At 32.7% G+C, this 22,563-nt stretch overlaps 1 protein-coding gene across 1 annotated transcript in view; it reads left to right on the top strand.

Moving 5' to 3' along the window:
• The window catches only part of LOC142239921 (uncharacterized), an 18,047-nt gene extending 8,047 nt beyond the window's left edge, over nt 1-10,000 (top strand). Inside the window, exons 3-5 of the mRNA XM_075311661.1 lie at nt 9,487-9,579; nt 9,662-9,821; nt 9,891-10,000. Of these exons, the coding sequence (XP_075167776.1) occupies nt 9,487-9,579; nt 9,662-9,821; nt 9,891-10,000 (363 nt within the window). The remainder of the gene's footprint in view (nt 1-9,486; nt 9,580-9,661; nt 9,822-9,890) is intronic.
• The last annotated feature ends 12,563 nt before the right edge of the window (nt 10,001-22,563 follow it).

Below are 22,563 nucleotides of genomic sequence, written 5' to 3'. Positions count from 1 at the left end.
ATATATATATATATATATATATATATATATATATATATATATATATATATATATATATATATATATATATATATATATATATATATATATATATATATATATATATATATATATATATATATATATATATATATTATATATATATATATATATATATATATATATATATATATATATATATATATATATATATATATATATATATATATATATATATATATATATATATATATAAATATATATATATATATATATATATATATATATATATATATATATATATATATATATATATATATATATATATATATATATATATATATATATATATATATATATATATATATATATATATATATATATATATATATATATATATATATATATATATATATATATATATATATATATATATATATACTATATATATATATATATATATATGACAGCTATATTCAAATAAGATCCGATTTTAATTTGGCATGCATAGTTAGAATGTAAATTCTACTCTCTGTACACAATGTGACGTAAATTGGAGTAAACTTTTGTCCTCTCGGGTCATATGAGTGTGAAGCCGTTGAAAGGTATATGGGATATTTGTGCAAAAGTTGAAGGAAATCATGGCGAAATTTTGGTCTCTGGGGACAATTAAATGCATATAGGGCGAAAAATATATATGGGAGCTTTATCTAAATCTGAACCGAAAGGTTTTTCTTTTGTTAGAGTTTTTTGAATTGCTTGGAAAATTTCAAACTTTTATCACCAAACAAAATTTTTATTTTTGCGATAAATGAAATTAATTTAGATCCAACAACATATATTAAGCACCGTTCTTTTCTAACTTTAAGTCTTTAATAAGACACATTTTGAAGTTTCATAGTAAAAATATAATATGGTAGTATGTAATGTCGAACAGTTCTTCGGAACATATTTGGAATATATACAAATCGGTCGAAGCAGGGATTAAACACATGCGGGCGTGCTAACCATTGCTGGTCAACTAAAGGTAGGTTTCTATCAAATGAAGTTTCTTTACGTCGGCTTGTGGGCGCCGAAAACTATGCTTTATAAATATGACTGCTTGACTGTTTGCGTTGCTTGTGTGTTGATGGATATAGAGATAATTGTCTGTTGATGACGATGACAGCTACGTAGCCCAGTGGATAGTGTATTGCCTTACAAACTGTATAGTTCCAGGTTCAATTCTCCGTCCAGGCGAAAGATAAAATTGAAAAAATTATAAAATAGAATAATTAATAAACCACATGAATGTGAGAAAGATGCCTTCAATTAGCCAGAAAAGATTTTTTTGTATGTTAGTCCTCATGAAATTGTTTTTACATCCTGTAAAAGAATCCAAATTTATCACAAAAAGTATATTCTTTTCTTCCAAACAAACTTCCTTACAGCGAAAAGCAAATGGAGAACGATATATATTTGTCTCAAATTTCGTTTGGGAGTGAAAAAGCCAAATTTCACCGCTGGGGTTAAATTTTTAAATAAGATTGCGAATGTTTGTGGCAAACATACCCTACTTGTCATTCATAGCTCAAGGCTATACAAATATCATTTAATTTGTTTATGTATGTGATGTTCCATCCCCTATTTTAGTGGATTTTGAAAAATATCTCCCATTGCGGGTGACATTTTGCATTTAGTATATGTGGTGTGCGTGATTTGGTTTAAAATTTTGTGCAATGATTTCGACAAATATTCCAAGAAAATGAACAATATAAACATACAGGACAGTTAATGGAGTTTCTCATTTGTGACCCATATGGATGAGCGATTTTCATGTCTCACGTAGCAGACTCGTAGTGCTTAAATAGAACACTTAACTAGACAAACTTTTGAAATGAGGTCAACTTTTAAATTGCACTTTTCTAGAATTTTTATAGTTTCGAGTTAATATGCATGTCATTACGACCATAAGAAACAGAGAATAACATAACGGACATAGCATATTTAAATTATAGTTTGTTCTGGATTCTTTTATAGTATTCCATACCAGGGATGATAAATGATGTTGACGAAAAAGTACTAAAAATGTATTAAAGATGTACTATTTGAAGCCGAAAGGTGCTAAAATTACACAATATCAAATTTAAAGACTATTGTAAAAGTATATGAATATTTAATTCTAGACCGATTTGCACATTTTTTTTTAGTTTTTCTAAAAAATCTTATTTTGCAAAATCTTATTTCTATAGAACATTTTGTCAAAATTTTATTCCTGCAGAAAATTTTGTAAAAATTTTATTTCTGCCAAAATTTTGTAAAAATTTTATTTCTATAGAAAATGTCAAAATTTTATTTCTATAGAAAATTTTGTCAAACTTTTATTCCTGCAGAAAATTTTGCAAAAATTTTAGTTCTGCCAAAATTTTGTAAACATTTTATTTCTAAAGAAAATCTTGTAAAAATTTTATTTCTATAGAAAATGTTGTCAAAATTTTATTTCTATAGAAAATTTTGTAAAAATTTTATTTCTATAGAAAATGTTGTCAAAATTTTATTTGTATAGAAAATTTTGTCAAAATTTTATTTCTATAGAAGATTTTGTCAAAATTTTATTTCTATAGGAATTATTGTCAAAAATTTATTTCTATAGGAAATTTTGTCAAAAAATTATTTCTAGGAAAATTTTGTCAAAATATTATTTCTATAGAAAATGTCAAGATTTTATTTCTATAGAAAATTTTGTAAAATTTTTATTTCTATAGAAAAGTTTGTTAAAATTTTATTTCTATTGAAAATGTTGTCAAAATTTTATTGCTATAAGAAATATTGTCAAAATTTTATTTGTATAGAAAATTTTGTTAAAATTTTATTTCTATAGAAAATGTTGTCAAAATTTTATTTGTATAGAAAATTTTGTCAAAATTTTATTTCTATAGAAAATTTTGTTAAAATTTTATTTCTATAGAAAATGTTGTCAAAATTTTATTTGTATAGAAAATTTTGTCAAAATTTTATTTCTATAGAAGATTTTGTCAAAATTTTATTTCTATAGGAATTATTGTCGAAAATTTATTTTTATAGGAAATTTTGTCAAAAAATTATTTCTAAGAAAATTTTGTCAAAATATTATTTCTATAGAAAATTCAAGATTTTATTTCTATAGGAAATTTTGTAAAATTTTTATTTCTATAGAAAAGTTTGTTAAAATTTTAATTCTATTGAAAATGTTGCCAAAATTTTATTGCTATTAGAAATATTGTCAAAATTTTATTTGTATAGAAAATTTTGTCAAAATTTTATTTCTATAGAAGATTTTGTCAAATTTTTTTTTTTCTATAGGAAATATTGTCAAAAGTTTATTTCAATTGAAAATTTATGAAGAAGTACCTCTTTCAAACGAATATGGTATAGACAATATGCCTCTCATAAATGTTGAGATCCTGTAATAAAAACTAAAATATCTTAATTTGGAATACGCTTTTTATAATTATACCCTGCGCCACACTGTGGAACAAGGTATTATAAGTTAGTGCATATGTTTGTAACACCCAGAAGGATACGAGATAGACCCATGGTGTCTTTGGCAATAATGCTCAGGGTGGGTCCCTGAGTCGATATAACCATGTCCGTCCGTCCGTCTCTCTGTGAACACATTTTTGTGATCAAAGTCTAGGTCGCATTTTAAGTCCAATCGCCTTCCAATTTGGCACATATTCCTAATTTGTGTCAGAATAGAACCCTATTGATTTTGGAAGAAATCGGTTCAGATTTAGATATAGCTCCCATATATATCTTTCGTCCGATATGCACTAATATGGACCCAGCAGCCAGAGTTTTATACCGATTTGCTTGAAATTTTGTACAAACATAACACTTAGTCGTATAGTCAAGTGTGCAAAATTTGATTGAAATCGGTTCAGTTTTAGATATAGCTCCCATATATATCTTTCGCCTGATATGGACTTATATGGCCCCAGAAGCCAGATTTTTGGCCGAATTTGGTTGAAATTTTGCACTAGGAGTACAATTAGCAGTATAGTCAAGTGTACAAAATTTGATCAAAATCGGTTCAGATTTAGATATAGCTCCCATATATATCTTTCGCCCGATATGGACTAATATGGTCCTAAAAGCCAGAGTTTTGACCCAATTTGGTTGAAATTTTGCACAGGAACTAGACTTAGCATTGTAGTTATGCGTGCCAAATTTGGTTGAAATCGGTTCAGATTTAGATATAGCTCCCATATATATCTTTCGCCCGATATGCACTTATATGGACCCAGAAGCCAGAGTTTTATCCCGATTAGCTTGAAATTTTGCACAAAGAGTACAGTTGGTAGTATAGTCATGTGTGCCAAATTTGATTGAAATCGGTTCAGATTTAGATATAGCTTCCATATCTATTTTTCGCCCGATATGGACTTATATGGCCCCAGAAGCCAGAGTTTTGGCCCAATTTGGTTGAAATTTTGCACTAGGAGTACAATTAGTAATATAGTCATGTGTGCCAAATTTAATTGAAATCGGTTCAGATTTCCCATATATATGTTTTTTTGATTTCGACAAAAATGGTCAAAATACCAATATTTTCCTTGTTAAATCGCCACTGCTTAGTCGAAAAGTTGTAAAAATGACTCTAATTTTCCTAAACATCTAATACATATATATCGAGCGCTAAATCATAAATAAACTTTTGCGAAGTTTCCTTAAAATTGCTTCAGATTTAAATGTTTCCCATATTGTTTTACTAAAATTGTGTTCCACGCTAGTGCATTAGTCAACTTAAATTTTGAGTCTATAGATTTTGTAAAAGTCTATCAAATTCTGTCCAAATCGAGTGATATTTAAATGTATGTATTTGGTACAAACCTTTATATGTAGCACCCAACACATTTGACGGATGTGATATGGTATCGAAAATTTAGATCTACAAAGTGGTGCAGGGTATAATATAGTCGGCCCCGCCCGACTTTAGACTTTCCTTACATGTTTTTAGAGTTGAGAAACGTTCACATTTAGGGCAGAATAGTTTTATATAAAGTAATTGTGATGAAAAAGTGCCAAATGGCTCGCGGTCGTGGCACGGTGCTTTTGGCAGTCGAAATGTATCAACAAGTATATACGGCCGTAGTTCGGCCAGGCCGAATCTTATGTACCCTCCACCATGGATAGCGTAGGAACTTCTACTAAAGGCTGTCATCCACAATCGAATTACTTGGGTTGCGATAGCACTTGCCGATGGCAAGGTATCGTAAAACTTTTTAACACTGTCTTCTAAATTGTAAGTTAGCCCATACGGGGTATATATTAAACAAAAAAAAGGCCGATTAAATACGTATATAATCTAGTTTGACAAAATTTTCTATAGAAATAAAATTTTGACAAAATTTTCTATAGAAATGAAACCTTGACAAAATTTTCTATAGAAATAAAATTTTGACAAAATTTTCTATAGAAATAAAAATTTGACAAAATTTTCTATAGAAATAAAAACTTGACAAAATTTTCTATAGAAATAAAATGTTGACAAAATTTTCTATGAAGTAAAATGTTGACAAAATTTTCTACAGCAATACAATTTTGACAAAAATTTCTATAGAAATAAAATGTTGACAAAATTTTGTATAGAAATGAAATTTTGACAAAATTTTGTATAGAAATAAAATGTTGACAAAATTTTTTACAAAATTTTCTATAGAAATAAAATTTTGACAAACATTTCTATAGAAATAAACTTTTGACAAAACTTTCTATAGAAATGAAATTTTAACAAAACTTTCTATAGTAATAAAATTTGACAAAATTTTCTATGGAAATAAAGTTTTGGTAAATTACAAAATTTTCTACAGAAATAAAATTTTGACAAAATTTTCTATGGAAATAAAATTTTGACAAACATTTGTATAGAAATAAACTTTTGACAAAACTTTCTATAGAAATGAAATTTTGACAAAACTTTCTATAGTAATAAAATTTGACAAAATTTTCTATGGAAATAAAGTTTTGGTAGATTGGTTTTGGCGATATGGACCAATTTTTGTGTAATAAGTCATCGGCTATATATAACTAAAGACCGATATGGACCAATTTTTACATGGCTGTTAGAGGCCATATATTGACAAAATGTATCAAATTTCAACCGTATCGGATGACTTTTGCTCCTCCAAGAGGTTCCGGACGTCAAATCTGGGGACGGTTTATATGGGAACTATATATAATTATGGACCGATATGGACCAATTTTTGCATGGTTGTTAAAAACCATATACTAAGACCACGTACTAAATTTCAACCGGATCGGATGAATTTTGCTCCTCCAAGAGGCTCCGGTGGTCAAATCTGGGGATCGGTTTATATGGGAGCTATATATAATTATGGACCGATATGGACCAATTTTTCCATGGTTGTTAGAGGCCGTATACTAACATCAGGTACCAAATTTCAACCGGATCGGATGAATTTTGCCCCTCCAAAAGTCTCCGGAGTTCAAATCTGTGGATCGGTTTATATGGGGGCTATATATAATTATGGACCGATATGGACCAATTTTTGCATGGTTGTTAGAGACCATATACTAACATCAGGTACCACATTTCAATCGGATCGGATGAATTTTGCCCCTCCAAGAGGCTCCGGAGGTCAAATCTGGGGATCGGTTTATATGGGGCCTATATATAATTATGGACCGATATGGACCAATTTTTCCATGGTTGTTAGAGACCGTATACTAAGACCACGTACCAAATTTCAACCGGATCGGATGAATTTTGCTGCTCCGGGAGGCTCCCCAAGCCAAATTTGGGGATCGGTTTATATGGGGGCTATACGTAAACGTGGTCCGATATGGCCCATTTTCAATACCATCCGACCTACATCAATAACAACTACTTGTGCCAAGTTTCAAGTCGATAGCTTGTTTCGTTCGGAAGTTAGCGTGATTTCCACAGACGGACGGACAGCCGGACAGACGGACAGACGGACGGACGGACAGACGGACAGACGGACGGACATGCTTAGATCGACTCAGAATTTCACCACGACCCAGAATATATATACTTTATGGGGTCTTAGAGCAATATTTCGATGTGTTACAAACGGAATGACAAAGTTAATATACCCCCATCCTATGGTGGAGGGTATAAAAAGGCCGATTAAATACTTATATAATTCAGTTTGACAAAATTTTCTATAGAAATAAAATGTTGACAACATTTTCTATGGAAGTAAAATGTTGACAAAATTTTCTATAGCAATAAAATTTTGACAAAAGTTTCTATAGAAATAAAATGTTGACTAAATTTTCTATAGAAATAAAATGTTGACAAAATGCTCTATAGAAATAAAATGTTGACAAAATTGTCTATAGAATTAAAATGTTGACAAAATTTTCTACAGAAATAAATTTTGTACAAAATTTTCTATAGAAATAAAATTTTGACAAAATTTTCTATGGAAATAAAATGTTGACAAACATTGCTATAGAAATAAACTTTTTACAAAACTTTCTATAGAAATGACATTTTGACAAAACTTTCTATAGTAATAAAATTTTACAATTTTTACATGGCTGTTAGAGGCCATATACTAACGAAATGTACCAAATTTCAACCGCATCGGATGACTTTTCCTCCTCCAAGAGGCTCCGGAGGTCAAATCTGGGGATCGGTTTATATGGGAGCTATATATAATTATGGACCGATATGGACCAATTTTTGCATGGTTGTTAGAGACCATATACTAACACCACGTACTAAATTTCAATTGGATCGGATGAATTTTGCTCATCCAAGAGGCTCCAGAGTTCAAATCTGGGGATCGGTTTATATGGGAGCTATATATAATTATGGACCGATATGGACCAATTTTTCCATGCTTGTTAGAGACCGTATACTAACATCAGGTACCCAATTTCAAACGGATAGGATGAATTTTGCCCCTCCAAGAGGCTCCGGAGATCAAATCTGGGGATCGGTTTATATGGGAGCTATATATAATTATGGACCGATATGGACCAGTTTTTGCATGGTTGTTAGAGACCGTATACTAACATCAGGTACCAAATTTCAACCGGATCGGATGAATTTTGCCCCTCCAAGAGGCTCCGGAGGTCAAATCTGGGGATCGGTTTATATGGGGGCTATATATAATTATGGACCGATATGGACCAATTTTTGCATGGTTGTTAGAGACCGTATACTTAGACCACGTACCAAATTTCAATTTTGCTGCTCCGGAAGGCTCCGCAAGCCAAATTTGGGGATCGGTTTATATGGGGGCTATACGTAAACGTGGGCCGATATGGCCCATTTTCAATACCATCCGACCTACATCAATAACAACTACTTGTGCCAATTTTCAAGTCGATAGCTAGTTTCGTTCGGAAGTTAGCGTGATTTCCACAGACGGACGGACAGCCGGACAGACGGACAGACGGACGGACGGACGGACGGACATGCTTAGATCGACTCAGAATTTCACCACGACCCAGAATATATATACTTTATGGGGTCTTAGAGCAATATTTCGATGTGTTACAAACGGAATGACAAAGTTAATATACCCCCATCCTATGGTGGAGGGTATAAAAAAACTATTTTTGGTAGAATTCTACCAACTGTGGCAACCGTGGTGGTAATACAAATTTATTTTCGAGGTTATATACGTTGCATTTTCATGTTTTAAGATAATAAAGTACTTAGAACCATTTTTGTATTGTAAAATTTGTTTAAATTTAACGAGAATATTGTAGGGAAAGTAGTAGGGAACTTTTTTGTCCTTGTAGGGTAAACCGAACATTTTCCCCGGCAACACTATGATAAAATAAACATAAACATGTACCCCTTCATTTAAATATGCAACTGCCGTTTATCTCCCAGTCCTATACACTGCTACCCCATAAATGCTTATGATTACTTCAGTAAGGGTGGTTTAGGGTATGATATAGTCGGCCCGCCCGACTTGTTTTTCTTTGAGTGTAGCTATATGTTAAATTATTGGGTTAAGATTTTGCTAATATTCCCGATCATATTTTACACTCATTTGCAATAGTTGCATTTTTAAGAAAGCTAATGGTATGGTCCCTTCGTTGTATGAGTATGATTTAATTCCCAGCTAGCATTTGGGTGATTGTTTTAACAAAAATCATGTAAATGAGTCATATTCGAGTACTTTAGAAGATCAAAAACTGATATGTCAGTTATGTGATTATAATACGATACGAAAATGACTCGCGCTAATGGGCGTAAAATGAGTTCGTTATAAAATACAACAAAAAATAACAAAAATCTAACAAAAACCGTCTAGAGGAGTCATCTTCGAGTACTTTTGGTAATCAAAAACTGCTTAAACAGTTACGGGACCACAAATGGCACGAAAATGACTCGCGCTAATGGGCATAAAATGTGTTCGATTTAAAATCGTCTAAAGGAGTCATCTTCGAGTACTTTTGGTGATCAAATAATGATCTTACAGAGTTATTGCAAGTGTTTTTATATTTAAATCACAATTTTAACGGGGCAATTGTCAGAAATATTGTCAGAAACTTCCATTTAATAATAAAAACGATTTAAATGAATTTGAGAATTTGCTACAGGAAAATGAAGAAAAGCTGAAACAAATTGTAAGTATGAAAGACGACGAAACAAACTAACAAATAAAATTGATAATTTATAATTTTTCTTAACACTGTTTACATTTTTTAGAAAGAGGTTACAGCAAAAACCGGCGGAGAAGGACACGCACAATTTTTAAGATATTCAGTTCGGAAAGTATATTCCGATGAACTGGCTACATTATATGGCTGGAAGGGGACTAGCACTAAGCCCAGTGCTGAAAAATCTTTCATAATAACTTTAATTAAAAGTAAGTAAATATATATAATACAAATAATAATTAAATTTTATTACAAGAAAATCACTTATATATTTTTAGATATATGTCATCTTAAATACGAAACGACAGACAGGGAAATGAATGTCGTATTACAAAAACATTTTGTTCATGCTAAGGATCGTTTGACAAAAACGAAAAGAAGTGATTAAGTATATATATTTTTTTATTTAATTTTATTAAAATTAATTGTTTTTTTTTCATTTAAAGATATATTAACAAATGATTGTTATTTATAATTTTGTTATTAAATACTAAGTATTTTAATTAAAATAATTATAATACAAATATTAATATTAAATATTTATATTAATAAAAAAACACGTATTATTAATTAAAGGGAAAGGGTTCAGAAAACCGACTCAAAAATGCACTTAGGAGAGTCATTTGCGATTAGAAATATGACTATTAAATGACTCATAAGTGACTCATAAATAGAGTAATATGTGATCAATTAAAGGCTCGTAAGGGATTATAATCATAATTGAAAAACGACTCGGAAAAGAATCGCAGATGAGGTATATTAAGACTAAAACTGATCAAAAAACGATTCAAAAAAGACTTTAATGCTACTAAAAAATTAGTCGAAAAAGACTCTAAAATATTATAGAAGAAGACTCATAAATGATTTATAAAGAAGAGTCGCGGGTAGTCACGTTTTTCTCCCGACAAAAGAGTCTTTTATGTTCATAAAATGAGCTCATATTCTGCCTTTTTAATCGCCAAGTAGACTCGAAAAAGACTCGAAAATGCTTAAAAAACGACAAAAATGCTAGCTGGGTTTGAGCAAGTATAAAAATGTTTTGGTATGTTAGATTTGTTTGTTTGTTTGAGAAGAGGATGACGTATAGAAACGTTGTATGAATCATTACCGGGCAACTAGAGTTGGGGGCACATCTGCGCCGAATAAGAGTAGCGGAACTCCGTTTATTTTAAATGCTAGGCTTTTACAAGGTATAGAAACCGCCATATCGAAGATGATTCGGTTTGATGGTTCAAAGGTGATAGAACGTATCACAAAATTTTGAACCCATCTAACCTATTTATCACAATGAATATACGTGTAACAATTACAATCCAGTAGCTTGTATCTTATACGATTCTCTAACGATGTAGGCCAAGGATCAATTCGAATCTTCTCTTACGTTTTGTGCTTCTTCTACGATCGATTTATATCAAACTCCGTGTTTAAATCTCCATCATCATCAAAATATTCGTCTTTATATTCATATTCTTCGCTCAGTATCCTAGTAGTAACAAAAATGGATGGAATGCATGATATTGCACATATGCAATTATATGGCATATATGTTCATATCGGCTAAAACGCATGAAATTGCAGATATGATATGATTCATCGTAGAACAATTGAAAGTATAATTTGTATTACAAAACTATATTCGTATCGTTTTGAATAGAGTAAACTTTTCATTTCATATTTACATTTCAACAAATTTTAATAAACTTTAATAATATTAAAACAAATAAATTAAATTTTTCGAGGTACCCAAAAACTTATTTTAATTTCGCTTTACTTAAATGAAATTGTTACGATACTGGATAAAATCCTTATCATATATAATCTACGCCTTCCAAAATGTGAATAAGAAAAAACAAGTATATACGGCCGTAAGTTCAGCCAGGCTGAATCTTATGTACCCTCCACCATGGATTGCGTAGAAACTTCTACGAAAGACTGTCATCCAATCGAATTACTTGAGTTGTGGTATCTTAAAACTTTTTAACATCGTTTTCTAAATTGTGAGTTAGTCCACACGTGGTATATATTAGACAAAAAATGTATGTATAGGTACGTCTACAAATAATTACGAATCGATATGGAATTTTGCACGGTACGTAGAGAGCTAGAATTGAAATATGGGGGTCGCTTATATGTGGGCTATATAGAATTATGAACTTGATATGGACCAATTTCTGTGTGATTGGGGATCGATTTATCAGAGGGCTATATATAACTATAAACCGATATTGACCTAGTTAGGCATGGATGTTAACGGCCATATACTAGCACAATGTTCCAAATTTCAACTGACTCAGATGAAATTTGTTCCTCCAAGAGGCTCCAAAACCAAACCTCGGGATCGGTTTATATGGGGGCTATATATGATTATGGAGTGATATGGACCACTTTTGGCATGGTTGTTAAATATCATATACTACCACCACGTACAAAATTTCAACCAGATCGGATGAATTTTGCTTCTGCTAAAGGCACCGGAGGTCAAATCTGGGGATCGTTTTATATGGGTGCTATATATAATTATGAACTGATATGAACCAATTCCCGCATGGTTGTTGGATACCATATACGTACCATATCACGTACCAAATTTCAACCGAATCGGATGAATATTGCTCTTCCAAGGGGCTTCGGAGGTCAAATCTGGTGATCGGTTTATATTGGGGCTATATATAATTATGGACCGATGTGGACCACTTTTTGCATGGTCATTAGAGACCATAACAGGTTGGCTGATAAATCCCCGGTCTGACACATAGATGGCGTCGCTAGTATTAAATGCATTATTTTTATATAGTACCAACCTTCAAATGATTCGTGGCAAAATTTGACGTCTGTAAGCCAATTAGTTTGTGAGATAGAGCGTCTTTTGTGAAGCAACTTTTGTTATTGTGAAAAAAATAGAAAAAAAGGAATTTCGTGTTTTGATAAAATACTGTTTTCTGAAGGGCAAAAATACGGTGGAAGCAAAAACTTGGCTTGATAATGAGTTTTCGGACTCTGCCCCAATGAAATCAACAATAATTGATTGGTATGCAAAATTCAAGCGTGGTGAAAAGAGCACGGAGGACGGTGAACTCAGTGTACGCCCGAAAGATGTGGTTACCGACGAAAACATCAAAAAATCCACAAAATGATTTTGAGTGACCGTAAAATGAAGTTGATCGAGATAGCAGAGGCCTTAAAGATATCAAAGGAACGTGTTGGTCATATCATTCATCAATATTTGGATATGCGGAAGCTCTGTGCAAAATGGGTGCCGCGCGAGCTCACATTTGACCAAAAACAACAACGAAGCTGTTAACTCGTAATACACCCGAGTTTTTACGTCGATATGTGACAATGGATGAAACATGGCTCCATCACTACACTCCTGAGTCCAATCGACAGTCGGCTGAGTGGACAGCGACCGGTGAACCGTCTCCAAAGCGTGGAAAGACTCAAAAGTCCGTGCGCATCCCAAAAATCAGAGGACCGAGGTGGACCAATTTTTGCATGGTTGTTAGAGACCATATTCTAACACCATGCACCAAATTTCAGCCGGGGCTATACGTAAAAGTGGACCGATATGGCCCATTTGCAATGCCTACATCAATACAACTACGTGTGCCAAGTTTCAAGTCGATAGCTTGTTTCGTTCGGAAGTTAGCGTGATTTCAACAGACGGACGGACGGACATGCTCAGATCGACTCATAATTTCACCACGATCCAGAATATATATACTTTATGGGGTTTTAGAGCAATATTTCGATGTGTTACAAACGGAATGACAAAGTTAGTATACCCCATCCTATGGTGGAGGGTAAACAATTTGGTACACTATAAAGAAAAAGAAAGCTAGACAGTAGAGGTGTGCGCGTAAGTGAAATTTCACTCACACTCACGCACATTCACGAAGTCAAATATTTATTCACGCACGCTCACGCACGATACGTGTGGTAGCCAGTCCCACTCACGCACATTCACGAAATGAAAACCAGTTCTCACGCACGCTCACGCACGAACTACTTTTACAGTCTCATGTTCACGCACGATTCACTACAATTCACGTGACTCACGACAAATTCACGAGACTCACGACATTTTCCAACCAGGAATGAGCAAAGGTAACAAAATTCATGAATAGAATGTAGTTCGACAGCTAAATTAATTTCAGTGAACATACGAGTAAGAATTAAATCTTGATTTTTTTCGTGAGCGTGATTTTGCAGAAATTTTATTCACGCACATTCACGAACCGACTTTATTACTCACGAACGTTCACGCACGACATATTTCTTTTAGTCCCATTCACGCACATTCACGAAAGTTGCTTCAGATTTTATTCACGACTCACGTGATTCACGCGGGAATCACGCGTGTCACAATAATTTCGTGTCACGCCCACACCTCTACTAGACAGGCGAGAATCTAACATATCATATATACAATGCCATGCAACGAAGGGTTAAATCAAGTTTCTTTGCATCGGCTTGTAGGCGCCAAAAACTATGCTCTATAAATATAACTGCTTGGCTATATACGTTGCTTGTGCGTTGATGGCTATAGCGATGATTGTCTGTTGATGACAATAACAGTTACGTAGCCTAGTGGATAGTGTATTGGCTTACAAACTGTATGGTTCGATTCTCTGTCCATGGTTAGGTTAGATTACGTATAGTGGCAGCCCGATATTCAGACTCACTTAGACTATTCAGTCCATTATGATACCACAGTGGTGAACTTCTCTCTTATCACTGAGTGCTGCCCGGTTCTATGTTAACCTCAATGACAAGGGACCTCCTTTTTATAGCCGAGCCTGAACGGAGTTCAACATTGCAGTGAAACCACTTAGAGAAGCTTTGAAACACTCAGAAATGTCACCAGCATTACTGAGGTGGGATAATCCATCGTTGAAAAACTGTGTTTGAACCCACGACTCTATGTATGCAAGGCGGGCATGCTAACTATGGTGGCTCGCTTTGATCTAATAAAAACTGAACTATTAGTATGAATAAATTTTAATGTGGATTGCAAAAACTTTCAATTTTTTTTTTAACAACACCCGATGGTAAAGAATTAATTAATTCGATATATAAGAATACGAACTATTTGTTTTTTCAAAATCAAGTTTTTTGATCAATATCAAGCTTTTTGACAAATTGTATCTGGCAAGCCTACACGGACGAAAAAGACTGTTTTTAAAATGTTTGGGTGTAAAAATTATATGTTTGGAACTAAAATTTTTTAACACAATATTTTTAAGTGCAAGAATATCATTTTTGTAAACTAACATAACATTTTTGGGACATATATGGTAATATGATGAACATATTATGTTTGGGACATAATATGTTTGTAAATATAATAAGCTTAGATGCAAACATATATTAATTTAGAAATAGTCTATAAACAAATATGTGGTTAGAAAGTGAGATCTAGAGAGTATGCTGCAATTAAAATAATGGAAGTAACCAATTGGCGCCTTAAAAATATATCCTCACATTCATTAAATTTTTTTACGAACATGTCCTAAGGTGAAACATAATATGTTTGAACAATACAAACAGTATTTTGTTTGGACCATTCCTGAAAATATATATGATTGAAGCAAAATGTGTTTGGGTTATATGTTACAGAAGCGATTTTTTTGAGGGTGTACATACACCCTTACGGTGGTTATTAAGTTCGCATTATCTCGCTAAAATAGTCATTAGTTCACGGTTACTTTTCTTTAACAATTCATTTCACCGAAAAAAAATATTTTCAAGTTTTGCATTGGATCATTCCCATCATGTTATACAAAAATTTGCCACAAAAAGATATATTTATACCAACCACCATATAATGGTGACGGGGGTATAATAAGTTTGTCATTCCGTTTGCAACACATCGAAATATCGATTTCCTACTATATAAAGTACACCCTCAAAAAAAATCGCATCTTTAACATATGTTCCAAACATATTTTGCATTAAGCACATATATTATTGGATACTGCCGAAACATTAATATGTTTGTTTTATGTGAACATATTATATGTTTGGAAGCATTTTGAGACCATAAAATATTATATGCTTGGAAGAATTTTTCCCAAAGACGATTGTGCTCATTCCCTAACATACTCGTAATTTTCACTACCACGAAATATTTTAGTTCTTGGCACCTTTTTCTGTAATACAAATAATGTTGAAGAAATTATTTATTTTATAATTTTTTTAAATTTTACCTTTCGCCTGCACGGAGAATCGAACCGAGGACCATACAGTTTGTAAGCCAACACACTACCCACTGGGCTACGTAGGTGGGTTCAATCCCTGCTCCGACCGAACACTTTTTTTTAATTTACACATTTATATTTATACTATATTTTTATAATGAAACTTCGAAATGTGGGTTATTAAAGATTTATAGTCAGTAACAGTGCTTAATATAAACGAAATTGACTGATTTTTGGATAAAATATTATATTTTTATTGCAAAAATAACAATTTTGCAACAAAAAACTGTTTTTGGTACAAAACTTTAAAATTTGGAGGGAAAAAACTCTAACAAAAGAAGAACGTGGAGTCGAGTATAAACATACATAAATAATTTTATAATATAAACATAAATTTATTTAGGCTTGAACAGTTTTTTACTAGCATTTAACACCATCGCTCTAAAATGCCTTTTATTTATCTTTAATAATTCATTTTAAAGAAAATAAACTTTTTAAATTGTTTTAGCTGCAAAACTCGAACTTAATGCCCGCTTTTATATTTGAAGGTGTTCGTCAACTCCTCGTGGACTACTTATTAATAAGGAGGAACTAAACTTTATTTTTATACATTTTTCTGTGTAATTTTTTCACTATTTCCTCCTTATTTCATTTTACTGTCCCAACTCTAACAAGTATATACGGCCGTAAGTTCGGCCAGGCCGAATCTTATGTACCCTCCACCATGGATTGCGTAGGAACTTCTACTAAAGGCTGTCATCCACAATCGAATTACTTGGGTTGCGATAACACTTGCCGATGGCAAGGTATCGTAAAACTTTTTAGCACTGTCTTCTAAATTGTAAGTTAGCCCATACGGGGTATATATTAAACAAAAAAAGGCCGATTAAATACGTATAAAATTTAAAATTTTAAAATTTATAAAATTTTGTATAGAAATGAAATTTGGACAAACATTTCTATAGAAATAAACTTTTGACAAAACTTTCTATAGAAATTAAATTTTAACAAAATTTTCTATAGTAATAAAATTTGACAAAATTTTCTATGGAAATAAAATTTTGACAAACATTTGTATAGAAATAAACTTTTGACAAAACTTTCTATAGAAATGAAATTTTGACAAAACTTTCTATAGTAATAAAATTTGACAAAATTTTCTATGGAAATAAAGTTTTGGTAGATTATTTTTGGCGATATGGACCAATTTTTGTGTAATAAGTCATCGGCTATATATAACTAAAGACCGATATGGACCAATTTTTACATGGCTGTTAGAGGCCATATATTGACAAAATGTACCAAATTTCAACCGTATCGGATGACTTTTGCTCCTCCAAGAGGTTCGGGGCGTCAAATCTGGGGACGGTTTATATGGGAACTATATATAATTATGGACCGATATGGACCAATTTTTGCATGGTTGTTAGAGACCACATACTAACACCATGTACCAAATTTCAACTGGATCGGATGAATTTTGCTCTTCCAAGAGGCTCCGGAGGTCAAATCTGGGGATCGGTTTATATGGGGGCTATATATAATTATGGACCGATATGGACCAATTTTTGCATGGTTATTAGAGGCCATAAACTAACATCAGGTACCAAATTTCAACCGGATCGGATGAATTTTGCCCCTCTAAGAGGCTCCGGAGGTCAAATCTGGGGATCGGTTTATATGGGGGCTATATATAATTATGGACCGATATGGACCAATTTTTGCATGGTTGTTAAAAACCGTATACTAAGACCACGTACTAAATTTCAACCGGATCGGATAAATTTTGCTCCTCCAAGAGGCTCCGGTGGTCAAATCTGGGGATCGGTTTATATGGGAGCTATATATAATTATGGACCGATATGGACCAATTTTTGCATGGTTGTTAGAGACCGTATACTAACATCAGGTACCAAATTTAAACCGGATCGGATGAATTTTGCCCCTCCAAAAGTCTCCGGAGGTCAAATCTGGGGATCGGTTTATATGGGGGCTATATATAATTATGGACCGATATGGACGAATTTTTGCATGGTTGTTAGAGACCATATACTTACATCAGGTACCAAATTTCAATCGGATCGGATGAATTTTGCCCCTCCAAGAGGCTCCGGAGGTCAAATCTGGGGATCGGTATATATGGGGGCTATATATAATTATGGACCGATAAGGACCAATTTTTGCATGGTTGTTAGAGACCGTATACTAAGACCACGTACCAAATTTCAACCGGATCGGATGAATTTTGCTGCTCCGGGAGGCTCCCCAAGCCAAATTTGGGGATCGGTTTATATGGGGGCTATACGTAAACGTGGTCCGATATGGCCCACTTTCAATACCATCCGACCTACATCAATAACAACTACTTGTGCCAAGTTTCAAGTCGATAGCTTGTTTCGTTCGGAAGTTAGCGTGATTTCCACAGACGGACGGACAGCCGGACAGACGGACAGACGGACGGACGGACGGACATGCTTAGATCGACTCAGAATTTCACCACGACCCAGAATATATATACTTTATGGGGTCTTAGAGCAATATTTCGATGTGTTACAAACGGAATGACAAAGTTAATATACCCCCATCCTATGGTGGAGGGTATAAAAAGAGTATAGTGCCCTTTCGTTATTTTTATGAAGACCCCTGATTTCTTTTAACGAACCAAGAAAAAAATTGTGCCCATAATGCCAAAATGACAAACAAAACACATGTCCACACATACATAAAATGCTGCTCTCAAGGCGAAAACATATGCAGTTTGTTTTTTAAATGTCTATTCTCTTGGTTCCGAATGTCTATTCTCTTTATTCGAATTAAATAATATTTAGACTTAAGCATATCAAATTTTTGGCCTTATCATAAAACAGTTTTCCGAAACAACATACATGCGGTTTCACAGAAATTGTTCTCTTTTGATTCTTTTGCTGTGTTATGTTGATATCTTTCGTCAACTCTCCCGGTTTCCATTTCTATTTCTTTCTCTATACTCTCTCTCTCTGTCGCTTTGAATAAAATATCACAACATATGTATGTTTAGTCGAAATTTGTAAATTTATATATGTTTGCATTCACACATATGATTTTTATGAAAGATTCATGCCCCAATCATAATATATTCTAACATATTAACATATATGTCCCAAACATTTAGTGTTGGTTTAGGAACATTACATGTTTGCACTTAATTATATTGTGTTTTAAAATTGTGCCCGAAACACATTTTGTTTATATCGGAACATATGAAAAACATATTTTTCTAACAGTGTATATATATTCTTGATCAGGGAGATTCTAAGACGATACACGCACAGAAAAAACATGTTTGGACATGGTTGCCGCATCCATTTAATGCTTATCTAGAGCATGTAATTGTCGCGAAAACCATGTATTTTGTCTTTGTAAAAATAGTTTTCGAGCGGAGAAAAATGTATGGTGGCAATAAGCATTTGAATGGTTCTCAAATACCGCAAACATGTTCTATCATTCAAATGATAGAATTTAAGACCATTAAATGGTCGGGAAAATCATGTACCTGACCATTCAATTTTTTTTTTACTTTTTTACAGGGAAAAAAGTATTTTTATAGGTTACATATAGACATGTCTAGAACCATTACATGGCCATAAAGACCATTTACATTTTTTTCGTGAACATTTAATTTTTTAACTTTTTTGCAGCGAAAAGAATTTTATAAAAACATTGAGCAGGTACACACGATTTTCATTTTGCGCGTCAGTCGTGTTTTGATTGTTTCTTGGAATGGACGTAAATGAAAGATGTTTGCTTGAACGGCATTATAAATACAAATAAACAATGAATTAGTTTATAAATAAATAAAAACAAACAAATAAATTTAATTTTGTGTTTTCTTTTCTCAAGTGGCGTCCTTTTTTCGACGATGAAAAAGTTTTTTCATAAAGATCAAAACATTTTAGGTTGTGACCATGTTCTTTTAACTACACGGATGAAAAAGACTGTTTTTCATATGTTTGGCTATAAACATTATATGTTTGGAACACACATTTTTAAACACAATATTTTTGAGTGCAAGCATATAATGTTCATAAACTAGCATAACATGTTTGGGACATATATGTTAATATGTTAGAACATATTATGTTTGGGACATAAAATGTTTTTAAATATAATATGCTTGGATGCAAACATATATTAATTTAGAAATAGCCTATAAACATATATGTGTTTAGTAGCTTGGAGCGCTATTTAACAGGGAGCGATATTGAATTAAGTTGGTGATTGTTGCTTGTTATTACAAAATTAACATTTTATTTTTCCTTGGGCAATTGATCAGCTACTTCTTTGATCCTTACAAACTGTGTGGTCCGCTGTTCGAATCCCCGTCCGGCAAAAGGTAAAATTAAAATAAAAAAAAATCATAAAATTGAATAATTTCTTCTACAATGTTTGTATTACAGAAAAAGGTGCTAAGAACTAAAAAATCTCGTGAAAGTGAGAAAGATGTGGGGGAATATACAATTGGGCAGAAACAAAATTTTGAGCATTCAGGTCGAAAACCTATGTTGTTAGCACCTATATTACCTGTTTATTTTCATAATTCATTATGATTGTAAATATATAAATAAACAAATAAAATTTTGAGCACAATATTGTTTGGGAGAATTTTTTTAAGCATATAATATTTTTGGGTGCAAAATGCTTCCAAACATATTATATGTTCACATAATAACATATTGTTTTTTGGAAGACAACATTATTGAATTTGGATGCAAAAATACAAAATGTTTGGAAATTGACTACCCAAACATATATTGTTTAGACCAATATGCTTTCAAACATATTATATATTGGAAGAGATCAAACATATAAATGTTTGGGCAATAGCCAAAAATGTATATGCTTGAAGCAAAATATGTTTGGGAGTATATGTTACAGAAGCGATTTTTTGTGAGCGTGTAGGAGAAAAACATTTTTAATCAATACCATAACATTTTAAATCGTGACCATTGTCTTTTGGCACAGATTCGTCTTTTGTTTGCAGGCAGGTCAAGTATATATATCGGTTCAAGTTTTGATATAGTCCCCATATAAACCGACCTCCCGATTTTGGGTCTTGGGCTTATAGAAATCGTAGTTTTTATCCAATTTGCCTGAAATTTGAAATCTAGAGGTATTTTATGACCATAAAGAGGTGTGTCAAAAAATGTATCGGCCCATGTTTTGGTATAGCCCCCATATAGACCGATCTCCCGATTTTACTTCTTGGGCTTATGGAAACCGTAGTTTTTATCCAATTTGCCTGAAGTTGGAAATCTAGAGGTATTTTAGGACCATCAAAAAGTGTACCGAAAATGGTGCCTATCGGTCCATGTTTTGGTATATGAATCGATTTCCCGATTTTGCTTCTTGGGCGTCTAGAAAGTGTATTTTCTATCCGATATGCCTGAAATTGGAAATCTAGAGGTATTCTAGGATCATAAAGAGGTGTGCCGAAAATGGGGTGTATCGGTCCATGTTTTGATATAGCCCCCATATAGACCGATCTCCCGATTTTACTTCTTGGGCTTCTAGAATACGTAGTTTTTATCCAATTTGCCTGAAGTTGGAAATCTAGAGGTATTCTAGGAAAACAAAGAGATATGTTGATAATATGTGCATATAGACCGATCTCCAGATTTACTTCTTGTGCTTCTAGAATCCGCAGTTTTTATCCAATTTGCCTGAAATTGGAAATCTAGAGGTATTCTAGGACCATAAAGAGATGTGCCGAATATATTGAGTATCGGTACAGTTTTTGATATAGCCCCTTTATAAACCGGTCCTCCGATTCGGGGTCTAGATTCTAGAATTACAATTAAATGTGCTGAATACTGGGTGTATCCTTGCATATTTTGGTTTAGCCCCCATTACACCGAACTCCCGATTTAACTCCTAGGGTTTCTAGAAATTGTAGTTTTTATCCGATTAAATTAATTAAATTAAAAATATACTGGCATTTTAGACCCATAACAAAGTGTATATGATTTAGTTTTATCGGTCCATTTGGTAAGGCCTCCATATAGACCGATTTCACTTATTGAGGGTATAGAAGGCGCACTGATCATGAAAATTGCTTGAAACTGAATGCAAAATTTCCAGATTTTACTTCTCGTAATCATTTAAATAATTGGGATGAATATCTACAGATTTGAGATTTCAAATCAAGGCGTTATTTCATCATTTTCTTGCAAACTTCCAAGAGATGTTTATGATTCCTCCAAAACTCAAACAAAAAATGGTTCTTATAAATTCAGAATCTGATCTAGTCTTCATAGGTAAAGTCTTTACATTTATCTTTGGGAAGCGTACTATTTGAACTGACCTGCTTGGGAAAATATCTGTCATCAAACCCCTCTGAAATTTTCAAAGGAAACTATTATAGTTGATTCATGGTGGCGGGTATTTAAAATTCGGCCCGGCCGAACTTACTACTGTATATACATATTTTATTCTGTTTTTGGAGATTTAGTTTTGATTTTAGCGGTTAAACTCGAACTTAGTACCTACCTTTATTCACGCGACAAATGCGACAAATACACTTTCAATAAACTAAGACTTATATCATTAATTTGTTGATATTTCAAAATAATAAATTAATAATAATTTAAGTAGTGTGATTTATCGCATTACCGATTTACCAACACAGGAATTTTAATTTAACTCAAGCGTTCGGAATTAATTTCCTTCATAACTGCAAAATCAAATGTTTGTGGTCCCCGTATTTTCATGCTTCTCC

The sequence above is a fragment of the Haematobia irritans genome, chromosome 5 (genome assembly GCF_050003625.1).
Source record: "Haematobia irritans isolate KBUSLIRL chromosome 5, ASM5000362v1, whole genome shotgun sequence".
In the NCBI taxonomy this organism is placed as follows: Eukaryota; Metazoa; Arthropoda; class Insecta; order Diptera; family Muscidae; genus Haematobia; species Haematobia irritans.
Note: the sequence above shows the minus strand (reverse complement) of the source record. Positions and strands in the feature narration are given on the sequence as shown.